Genomic DNA, 12500 nt, shown 5'->3' with positions numbered 1-12500 from the left:
CTGCGACTCGGCTGGGACGAGCGTTAAAAATGCGGGCAAATCGCCGCTGCGCCTCGCCGTGTGTCCACCAGCAGGACGCGGGGAATTTCGGCGACGAGGCATCCCCATCTTGACCGCAGGGAGAACTTCGGAATCAGAGTCGAAGACCTAACGAGCCGAGTCTTTCTCCGACGCCAAGAACAACGAGGAAAACGAGGCGGAATGATCCAGCCAACCCCGAGGCTGGAGACTCGCCGGCTCCCGAGTTACTTAATCAAAAATTAAGTGAGCGCGTCTCCGCGGCTCGGTAAGTGAACACGCCGTCCCGTGTATGGGCGCCCGCCAGCCAGCACGTGACTGCCAGGCGACGCTCGCTCAGGAATGTCTCCTCATTCACTCAGGTTGCTGTCATTCACACAGGTTAATGCCATTCAAACAAGTTAGTGCCATTCAGAGCCAGGAAGGTAAGGCGATGCCCCGCATGAATGGCGGATGACTTGTCAGAACGGGGAGCACGAGCTGAAATGCGCCTCTGCAGCTGACTCGTGCAACTGAATGAAAGATTAATTAACCTTAGGAATGACAATTAATCTAAAACGGTGCTCATTTGCAAAAATTAGCTAACGTCTGCAGTTGCATCCGCACGACCGCGACAGTTGCTGAAGACCAATGAGCACAAGTGAGCTGCAAATTGCACCACAAGTTTGAAGAACTTAACATATTAAGGCCAGCATCATGTACGGGCGCAAGAAATGTCCTGTCAGGAAAAGTCCGTTATATAAACGTGGCATTAAGAATGCGGGTCCTGCTGGGACAACACTAAGGCAGTGTGTCAGAGGTAACAACACGGGGGGAGAGGAAGGGAGGTGAGGGGGGGGTGACGGAGGGCGGGAATGGCATGCGGCCACCTTGGCGGGAACAATTTCCTGCACATTCTCCTAGATGCTTCACTTCCTCCCCATGCACAGGCAAAGCCGTGCACTCACCCAAGCTGCAAGCTCACGCACAAACAAACAAGGGTTCTTACACACGGATGCACCACCTACTATATTTTATCAATTACTCAAATCACGCCCAATGCATATCGCAGCGAGCATCATGCTCCGAGCGAGGCCACGCCCAGTGCCGACGCCACGGTCTCAAGACACGACAGAAGCGCAGACTTCGTGCGTTGCGCTACGAAAAAGGTCATAATCATAGGACAAGTTGACGCCGCGGTTGCCAAACGCAAGATAAGGTTATGCCAAGGCTGTTACGCGCAGGATAAGGTCACAGAAGATCAGCTGGCAATCAAAATGATCGCAGTCTTGCTCTCCTCCACATTGCAACCTATTAAGAGGGCAGCTGAGCAGTTATCTCATCGCTCTAACTCTCACTAACGAGCCGTTATTGTGACACGTGCGACACCCTGTGGGTCCCTGCCACTCTACAGCCACCCTGTCACCCTAGTACACCCTGCATGACACTTCATAATTTAGTTGCCATTGTTGTGCAGTTAAAACAAGGGCGTCGAGGAACCTAGCGACTTCAAAACCAGTTCCCCTGTCTTCGCCGCTGCCATTTAAAGCCGCACACTTAGCCGATACAAGTCGACTCGGAAACCCCGCCCGCGAACGCTACAACTCGGGACTACCGACTACTAACGACCGATCATATCTGCGTGACGAATCGGCCATTCAGACGCGCGCGTTCTGGCACCTCCAGCTTACCTGTCGGCGTGAAAAAAAAGCCTAGTACCGAGCCACAAAACCCGGCCAACCCGCCCACCACCCGCTCTGTCAGGTACCTGGCCGCCTCACTTCTATACTTCATAAAAATCTAAGCTAGTTAACCGCTACGCGCCCACACCGACAGCCGCCCTTGGTAACCCTACCAAAACAGCTAGACTTCGTAATCCCGTCAGCCTGAGACCACACTCGGTAACCCCGCCAGCGAACCGCCACACTCGGGGCCTCAACCACCAAAAGCTGTTGCAAACAAAAACGTCTGGCAATCTCATGACTCAGCCAAGGTGACTCATGAGTAATTTGCGGCACACACCTCAGTCCAGACGCTCAGCAGAAACTTGGTCCAGCTGGAATTCTCGTCTTCGGGAGGAGGAAGAAACTCTACTTCCTTCCCTACGTCACGTGATATAAACATATCATAAATTTACATCTGTTTGTGCCGTCACTCGAGAGAAGAGAATGGAGAGCCCGGGACCCCAACTCCTCCTCCTCCTTTCTCTCTCCCCCTCCCCCTCCCCCTCCCCCACCACCACCTTCTCCTTCTCCTCCTCCCCTCGCCCTCGACGTCCTCGCAGGATATTTCCATGACCTTTCTTGGGCTCGCGTTGCCCAAGCGCCCCGGGAAAAGAAAGCAACTCCATAGAAGGCCGTCGGTCTGACCTTTGACCTTCGCCACAACCGGTTATTATATGCCCTATCCCAGACGGTCCTCTACCACAATCCTGTACACGCAAGCGAGCACAAACGCACACGTGCACTGCTACCATATAAATATAAACACATATATATGTGTCTACTGTATGCCTGTATGTCTGTGTGTATATATGTGTGTGTATGTGTGTATATGCACACATATATACACATACATACATACATACACACATACAAACACACACACACACACAGATACATATATCATGTAATCATATTAAACAAATATCGCAAACAGAAAAACGTTTCCTGGCCACGCGTTATACGGTTGTAATTTAATAATCCATATTACAATTTTCTTGAAACACATAGGCCTACAGCCCAAGCACCGTAACTCTTTTGACTGCAACATGATTAGCAATGCATCAAGGAAGATCATTGCGAGATGCATCGGAAGGGACGGGTCTATATATGCACACGCAAGCGTATAGCTAGATAGAGATAGATAAATGGATCTATGGATGGGTGGATAGATAGACAAGCTGATAGAGATAGACAGATTGATGGAGAAAAAGAGAGAGAGAGAGAGAGAGAGAGAGAGAGAGAGAGAGAGAGAGAGAGAGAGAGAGAGAGAGAGAGAGAGAGAGAGAGAGAGAGAGAGAGAGAGAGAGACGCACACACACACAGAAAGAGAGAGAGAGAGAGAGAGAGAGAGAGAGAGAGAGAGAGAGAGAGAGAGAGAGAGAGAGAGAGAGAGAGAGAGAGAGAGAGAGAGAGAGAGAGAGAGAGACGCACACACACACACACACACACACACACACACACAGAGAGAGAGAGAGAGAGAGAGAGACAGAGAGAGAGAGAAAGAGAGAGAGAGAGAGAGAGAGAGAGAGAGAGAGAGAGAGAGAGAGAGAGAGAGAGAGAGAGATAGTCACAGACAGAAACACGCACAGATGAATCCCCATACATTCTCCTTTATCGCACCCACAATACCAAAGAAAGAATTTAACCCACCGCGGAGCCCGACGCCCAGTCACAATACCCTTAGGCTTCTTCGATCACGTGCAAGCCAAACGTCAAATGCCAAAGGGTCTGTCTAAAAATACCAGGAGAGATGAGTGATTATCCAGCGGTGTTATCCCATCGATTCCCACGTCCCTTTAAATGGCGTTTTAAGGGTTATCGTATGCATGTCACTCGATCTATAGACCTAGTCCTATTCCGTCATCGGGGTTGGTAATCGACGAACGAGGAATTAATAGATACACCTATAATTAAAAATTAAAGTAAACACAAAAAGAATTGCGATATTCAAAAACACGGGTGGATAGGTGCACCCAAACATCGGTACATGTAGGCCTACACTGTAAAGAAAAATATACTTCTATGCCATATCCTAATAACTTACAACATTGCACGTCGAGAAGTTTTCATTCGAATAAACTAAAGAAGACCTGCACTGTCAAGAAAAATATACTTCTATATCATATCCTAACAACTTACAATATTGCACGTCGAGAAGTTTTCATTCAAATAAACTAAAGAAGACAACCGCCCATAGCTCTTCCACACAGTTTGAACCTCGCTCTCAACATTCAGCAAAATGGGATACGTGATAACCCCGTGGTACACATGTCAAGCTACGGTTCCAGACATGCCGTATCCATAACACATGCTGAGAGAGCGGTATGTAAACAATTTACTGCACCGCAGGCTATACTACCGCCACTCGCGTCACACCCATTCACCCGTATGAGGAGGGCTTGCAAATACCAAAAGCGCTCCTCTCCTTTCTCGCTGTCTCCCCCCCCCCCCCCCTCTCTCTCTCTCTCTCTCTCTCTCTCTCTCTCTCTCTCTCTCTCTCTCTCTCTCTCTCTCTCTCTCTCTCTCTCTCTCTCTCTCTCTCTCTCTCTCCTTCCAGACCTGCCTCACCGCCGCCCCTATCCGTTGTCCCTCTTGATCAATTGGCTGAAAGGGCGAGCAGGCGGCCTGCCTGGCTCTCCCCGAAACAGCCGTGCTCCTGGCGTCTATCTTGCCCCGAATCTTAAAGGTAAATTGAATCTCACTTGCCTCGGGTCAGCGGCTTGATACCCCCTGTGCCATTCATCATTTCTCGAGTTTTTTTTCCTATAAAAGTTTTTTTTCTTGTTTCGGGCGGGCGAAAATCTCAATATAATATACCATGGCACAAATCTGACCCTTCTGCCAATTTAATTCCCAACACATCAAAAACACGTGTCAAATGCTTTTTAATTGCAAGCATACGTGACATATGTATATATTCATATAAGTATTTTCTCTCCCTTGTGTATGTGTATGTGTGTGCGTGTCAAAGACATACACATTATTTAAGACTTCTGTAGGCCTATATGCAAAATTAACGGTGTTGTGAACAGATGATGATCAGGTTCACCTCCGCTCCTACTGGTTGAAATTTGTTTCGTTATATTTGAAAATGTTTTTTGCTCTAAATGAAACTGCATTACTCGGAGCAGCTGTGGACAAATGTGAAAAAAAAAACATCGTGAATTTTCTAAGCGATCAGAATATATATTCAAAATAATGTTCAAAGAATAACTTTTCATCTTGTATCTTGAGAGCACAATAATCTTACATATACAAACGTGACGATTTATTCCAACACACCCGGAAAAAATGGAATATGTCGTTTCAAACTGATAAACTAACAAATGCCGTTTCCATTAGTCTCTCTGTCTGTCTCTCGCTCACAAAAACACGCACAAACAGAGTGAGTGAGTGTTTCCATTAGTCTCTCTGTCTCTTTCTCTCTCTTACACACGCGCACACACAAAGTGAGGCCAGTGTGTGTGTATATATATATATATATATATATATATATATATATATATATATATATATATATATATATATATATATATGAGAGAGAGTGAGGCATTGAGAGATAGAGAGAGTGAGAGAGTGAGAGAGTGAGAGAGTGAGAGAGTGAGAGAGTGTGAGAGTGAGTGAGAGAGAGAGAGAGAGAGAATGACATCTTTGACACTCGGTCCCGGTGTAACTTTGATGACCTTTCGCACATATCATTACCGTCAAAGGATGACAGTAAATCATATGTTGGCAAGTCTTCGGGCTTTCTTACGCAACGATTGTACGCGTGCTGTCAACGATGGGTATTGCAAGAGGTGTGAAGTCGATGAACACGACGAACAGAGCACGATAACGGGTACTTAATGGGCATCAAGATATAACTACAACGTGGCGTTAATTGAAGGAAAAGATATACGAGAATGCACGATGCAAAACCGCGAATTCGAAGGCATCTGCAGCCACTTCCCCCCACCCGCCCCCTTCTCTCCTCACGCAAGACAAGACCATAGACCTCCCACAAAGAGCAACTTACACCCCACGGTCGCTTGATGGGCCTGAGTCGAGGACCTGCAAATGGAGGGTCACTGGGCCGGCTAACAATGCACCTATTACCACTACCTTGGCCTTTCATACTATCCCTGTAACGCTAACAATATCACAAAGCCGACAGTGAGTGGAGAATGGCGGGAGGTGTGGGGTGTGTAGAAAGCGTATATGGTCTAACAAAAACCTTGGGTGAAGCGTACGAAACCCACTCGCTTTCATATGACGTTAACTATAAAAATAATCCCCTTGTGAAACAACAAAGAATTAACTCATGGACGAAGCAGGCTGTTTCCCCCCACCCCCTTCCACCCAATTAAGTTCCAATCCCATAAAGAAACCAGGATTAATTTCATTCAACTCCCAAAATTATTAATATCCACATTCACGCCAAGCACAAGCAACCCGCTACTGTTAGCCTCGGTATAATCCTGCGTGTTCTGCATCAGCCCGACACAAACTTTCAACGCTGTCAACTTCGGGGGCGAGTCCAACAAACTTCTTGTATTCGTGCGGGTTCACAACTTTCCATCTTAACACGCGGGGGAAACACGTATTATAAAGCGTCGAACGAAGGAGAGGGGTATTTTCTTTGACTACTCTCTCTTAGCTGATGAAATTCCCCGTGCCCTGACGACAAAACCAAGAAAGAAAGTAGAGGGGGAGACAGGAAGATGTATATTAGCGAATGACCGCCCAGGGCAGAAAGCCAGGCCCGCCACAATCCAGATCACGCCAACTTTCTTATATATATTACTTACCTGTATGAACTGGATGGTGATTGCGGATTTCCCTACACCTCCGCCTCCTACAACTACAATCTTGTAGTTCTGTGACATGGGGCTTTGTTCCTTCTTTGGGCTCTTCTTCCTCATGATTGGAAATGTATTGTCAGGAGCACTACGCGCACAACCACTCACCGCCTCACTTGTTCGTACACTGACGGTCACTCGGAGATACCACAGTCTTATAAAAGATAAAACTATACCCGTGCTTTATCGTGAGGTATGTTGTAATGGGTAAATCAGTGTTTAAAATATACAAAGATAAAATAAAGATATCAAAATGAAACTAAGGGAAGAGTGTTAATAATGAGCAAAATATCCAGCGCGTGTATTATTGGAACAGTGAGAGCGGCGTCTGCATCCCATACTCGGCTGTGGGTCGCGTACTATTACAGATGTCACTTGTTGCTCCCTCAGGCGCCCAACACCTGTACCTTAACACTTGACTACATACTTTACGTGAAGCCATATCATTACTAATTAACAATATTTGAGGTATATGTTCATATAGTTGGGTATTTATCAGTAAAAAATAATACTTGGTTCAGGGAATATCCGTGAAAATACATTTACTTTATGTCTATTTATTCTGTTTCTCTCTCTCTCTCTCTCTCTCTCTCTCTCTCTCTCTCTCTCTCTCTCTCTCTCTCTCTCTCTCTCTCTCTCTCTCTCTCTCTCTCTCTCTTCCTCTTCCTCTCTCTCTCTCTCTCTCTCCCCCCTTTCTCTCTGTCTGTCTGTATATTTATATATGTATATATGTGTACGTGCGCATTTACATACTTTAATTACATCTGTTTATACATTTACTCTTCTTTATTTATATGAATATACCTTACTAATCTCACATTTTATCGTATAGCTCGTGCATAAGGATTAGCCGTAGCCACTTTCAGTCAGACGAACGACAAACGCCACCAGTGAACGGTAGAGTCGCAAGCATCTGTGGGTCTGTGTGCCTCGGTGGGTGGACGTGGGTGGGGAGGTCTGGGCATGGGTGGCGGGACGATGTGGGCGAGCGAGTGGACGGGGTAAGAACGGGGTCGGAGAGATGGCAGAAATTCAACAAAAATTGGGTTGATTTGTCAAGCTATTTATTTGCAAGGGAAATTCAGTTGAGTTGTTTGCCGACATGATCATTGGATAATCCTGTTGTGATGTTAACAAATGTGGACATAGTGTTTGATGTGATTGGCGCATGTCTTTTGTGTGTGCGGTTGTATTTAAGCAGGATAAAAAAAATAATGCTAAACGGAGGTTTTAGTCATTTAGTTACTGCTGAATTATTACAATGCGACTTTATTTAAATGAAATAGTTTCCCCTTAGCCTTGAATTATTGGGAGGGACACTATACTAGTTCCTTTTAACACAAGGTAAAGGGAAATATGCATTTATTTCTAGAGTGATACATTTTTGCAAACTATATAAAGTGTACAATACTATTTGGTTTTCGGAGGAGATACACATTTAACATTTAAGCATAATGAACACGTGTATTAATAATTTTTGTGTGTATATATGTATATATAAAGTGCATATACACACATATATATTCTATACATATACATATATATATATATATATATATATATATATATATATATATATATACTCAGATGAAAGAGTAGATAGACAAAAGCTGGGTCGTCATCTGGATATAATATTTCTAGGATTTTGAAAGCGCCGAGTAGACGCTCCAGGTGAGGTCCCTCAGGTCACGGCTGAGGTCAAGGTCACGGCCCTGGAGACGGTTTTGGTTGACCAGAACAGCTGTTATCACGAAAACTGCAAGTAGAGACATTCAACCGATGAACCTGGCAATGGTGTTAATAACTGTTAATCATATTTATCGGTTAATTCAATGAGAATCTTTAACACAGACCAAGACAACACGAAGCACAGAGCAGCATCTACCGACTCGGAAGTACACGCGGAGTACAAAGGCTTACTGGCAATGATGGAAGCACCGATGACAATGAAGCTGAAATAGACGGGCAAGGTGTCGGGGCTGATCACTCCAAATATGGAAGGAAGTTGACGTCCCTCGAGGCTATCTGTTGGGCGTGGAGAGGTGATAAAAGGGACAATAATATAAAGGACAACTGTCTGTGAACAATGGCGATACTGCATACAAAATTACATTGATAAACGGATTTGTTTTATGATATTAGTAATATTGCCTTTGTTGGGGGCGATATTTCGCTTTAATTACTATTACTATATAACTATATACCTTTGGCTGTAATTACTATTACTATAGAATTATAAAAAAAAAACTGAGAAACGAGATATCTTTTACTATAATTACTATTACTATATAATGATATCAACGGGAGAAACGTTAATAATTAATTTGTTAATATTACTGTTAGGGTGCTCACTGTTATTATTCCTATCATCATTATCATTAACAAGACCGCAATCCATATTCTTTTCCAATTCATATAGTAAATACACAGAGATACACTATGTTATTGTGTATACACACACTGGCACACATATGTATAGATAAGTGGATAGATTGATGGATGGATGCATGAATACTTTTGATATAGGTATATATATGTACACACACACGCGCACGCACACACACACACACACACACACACATACACACACACACACACACACACACACACACACACACACACAGATATATATATATATATATATATATATATATATATATATATATAAACGTGTGTGTGTGTGTGTGTGCGAGGGTGCGAGGGTGTGTGTATATGTGTATGCGTGTGTGTGCGAGTGTGTGTGTGTGTGTGTGTGTGTGTGTGTGTGTGTGTGTGTGTGTGTGTGTGTGTGTGTGTGTGTGTGTGTATGTGTGTGTGTGTGTGTGTGTGCGTGTGTGCGAGTATGCGAGTGTCTATGTATGCGTGTTTTCGTGTTTAGATAGATTGCGCCCCACACACGAAATTATTAAAAAAATATATAGAAATTTGCGTCTAGTATTCTAAAACCAATAACCAAAATTAGTATTCAAGAACCCCGCCTGCTTACCTGGCCTCCGCTGAGCCGCCCGCTTCGGTTCACCTGCAATTGTCGTCGTCATCAGGGATACCATTACTGCTGCCAAAAATACCTTTCTTACGGGCATAACTTTCATTCCTAGGGGAAGAAGAGAAATAATTAGGTCTATAATGCAAAGTCGTAGGCGAGGCAAAGTTCACCGTGGGCTTTGGTCCGTGAATTCGTTTAATTAGATATTTGTGCGTATTTTAGTGGGGTGATAATGGGGTATTTAGAGGAATTGGTGGTTATTTCCTCTTCTGGGTTTCTATATGAGCTTTATATTTGGCGTTAATTGTTATTATTATCATTTGGTATACGTTAGTGGTTCTTGTATTATGGCCATGACTTTAATGAATGGATAAGTAACAATTTTGATGATAATGGGGATGACAATAATGATAATTATAATTATTGTTATCATTATCATTATTATCACCATCATCATTACCGTGATGCCTTTATTTTCGCTTTAAATTAAAATATATATTAGTACTCATAACAAGTGTACAATTAATGTGGATCCACATAAATCTCAATCCATTTTTGGAATAAAATATTGGTAAAATTCATGCATGACTGTGCAAAAATTAACTCATAATAACATACTGTAATACTATGAGAAAACATAATAAATCTCAAAATTGTGACTTACCTGAATCCATCGTGATGTCTTTAAGGACAAGAGATTATAAAAGACAAGAATCCCTGTTTAAAACAAAGGTTATAAACCGTAACGAAATATTCGGCGTATGTTTCCGTTCGTGTAAGACCTGCGCGTCTTCGGACTTCGGGAAGGAACAGAGATCGGTGCTTCGTTAAACAAAATCAATGTCGAGCTCCAGTGAAAATGAACGAGAGCCAATCAATGAAAACAATCTTACAAAAATGACAAAGAGGCGAAATGTCAAGATATTAATCAGAATCAATCAAACCACAGAAGAGAAATAACCGCATTCAACCCGAGGATTCGAACACCAGAAAATGGCGGAGAACGCATCGACAGAAGGTACAGTATGCCAACAAACAGTATAGAAGCTAGTATGGTTGTTGCTCAAAGACCCGAACCGAGGGCGTCTCGGGCGTGACTGACCGGGACCTGCGATCGGGGCGGCCCTGTCTTGTCCTGGCCACGGCTTAGACGTCCTGGCCACCGAGTCCTAAGCCGCTCTTCCGGGTCAGGGCATCGCGGCGAGGGCGGCGGGGCGGATCATAGGATTTATGAACCGCTAAATGTCTCTCTTATTTCTTGTTTTCTCTTCTCTGTTTTTGAAATGGGTGCTGGAATTCATGGCACCGGGTCCACGTACCGTTATGACCGGGTTCGGGTATTAGCTTGTTTGAGGCTTTCCATTTTAGACGACGTTCATTGGTGTTAGCCGGTATTCTGTATCACGCGTTCATATTGGGCTTGCAGTCTTGTTCTTGATATATCATGTGATTGTCGCCCTAATAACGACATAACGGAATGTGACAATAGTTGATAATTTATATTAGAGATGATTCCAGTCTACTATTTATCATTCTGCCTTGAATATATAAAATATACCCATACTTTACATATTACCTTGAACACGGTTACCGTCATTATATGTAAAATGTATTAGTAGCTGAACATTATGCTCAAAACTAAGATTGTCTCAGGTCAATTAGATACACCATCGTATTTTCCACGAGCGAAAAAAAAGATAATTAAAAAAAGGAAGGCTCAGTCACTCAGAGGCATCGTTTTCCGTTAAATGAGCAGCTCAGTTTTTAAAAATCAAGAGTTTTTAAGGTCTCGGACTCAAAACTGAAAAAAGTATAACCTGCAACTCGAACAGCCATTCCCCATCAGAGCGTAGGTTAGATCAAGTCAATCTTTCGCTCGTCTTGTTGCATGACTTATATCATCGATTTGAATAACCTATTAATCACCCAGTCAGTCAGAGTAACCAATTAGCATGTGCAAAATGATGCAATGCACGTGGGGGGCGGGGGGTAGGTGGGAGCAGAGGGGTACAGGAACAAAGGTTTTTCCAAGATGGCGGCGTTTGGTTGAGCATGGCGCGCGGAAAATAATTTCGTGTGGCGGCTTGATGAGGGAGAGGGAGGGGCTGATATGAGGAAATATGCGGTATGAGGAGTATAGTGAGGGAAAGGGACGGTTGTGTATGAGTAGATATACGATGTGAGGGGTATAATGAGGGAAAGGGAGGGGCGGGTATGAGTAATGCGGTAGAAGGTATAGGGAGGGAGATGGAGGGGCGGATATGAGAAGATATGCAGTATGAGGGGTATAGTGAGGGAAAGGGAGGCGCGGGTATGATGAAATATGCGATATGAGGGGTATAGTGAGGGAAAGGGAGGGACCGGTATGAGAAGATATGCGGTATGAGAAGTGTAGTTAGGGAAAGGGAAGGATGGGTATGAGTACATATACGGTATGAGGGGTATAGTGAGGGAAAGGGAAGGATGGGTATGAGAAGATATGCGGTATGAGGGGTATAGTGAGGGAAAGGGAGAGACGGATATGAGTAGATATGCGGTATGAGGGGTATAGTGAGGGAAAGGGAAGGATGGGTATGAGAAGATATGCGGTATGAGGGGTATAGTGAAGGAAAGGGAGGGGTGGATTTGAAAAATATGCGGTATAAGGGGTACAGTGAGGGAAAGGGAGGGGCGGATGTGAGAAGATATGCGGTATGAGGGGTATAGTGAGGGAAAGGGAGAGACGGGTATGAGTAGATATGCAGTATGAGGGGTATAGTGAGGGAAAGGGAGGGACGGATATGAGGGATATAGTGAGGGAAAGGGAAGGATGGGTATGAGAAGATATGCGGTATGAGGGGTATAGTGAGGGAGAGGGAGGGCGGGTATGAGGAAATATGCGGTATGAGGGGTATAGTGAGGGAAAGGGAGGGGCGGCTATGAGTAGATATGAGGTATGAGGGGTTTAGTGAGGGA

At 44.2% G+C, this 12500-nt stretch overlaps 2 protein-coding genes across 2 annotated transcripts in view; both read right to left on the bottom strand.

Annotated features, from left to right (window-relative positions):
- Ras64B (ras-like protein 2) overlaps window positions 1–6700 on the bottom strand; it is a 38959-nt gene extending 32259 nt beyond the window's left edge. Inside the window, exon 1 of the mRNA XM_027361218.2 lies at window positions 6509–6700. Within this exon, the coding sequence (XP_027217019.1) occupies window positions 6509–6622 (114 nt within the window). The 5' untranslated portion in view covers window positions 6623–6700. The remainder of the gene's footprint in view (window positions 1–6508) is intronic.
- A 1033-nt stretch (window positions 6701–7733) lies between these two features.
- LOC113809590 (uncharacterized) lies at window positions 7734–10563 on the bottom strand. Its single transcript, XM_027361220.2, has 4 exons — window positions 10210–10563; window positions 9546–9653; window positions 8480–8584; window positions 7734–8315 (listed from the first exon to the last, which is right to left on the bottom strand). The coding sequence occupies exons 1-4, from the start codon at window positions 10217–10219 to the stop codon at window positions 8197–8199; spliced, it is 342 nt and encodes a 113-aa protein (XP_027217021.2). The 5' UTR covers window positions 10220–10563; the 3' UTR covers window positions 7734–8196.
- Between the last annotated feature and the right edge of the window lie 1937 nt (window positions 10564–12500).

Source organism: Penaeus vannamei, chromosome 9 (assembly GCF_042767895.1).
Source record: "Penaeus vannamei isolate JL-2024 chromosome 9, ASM4276789v1, whole genome shotgun sequence".
NCBI lineage: Eukaryota > Metazoa > Arthropoda > Malacostraca > Decapoda > Penaeidae > Penaeus > Penaeus vannamei.
Note: the sequence above shows the minus strand (reverse complement) of the source record. Positions and strands in the feature narration are given on the sequence as shown.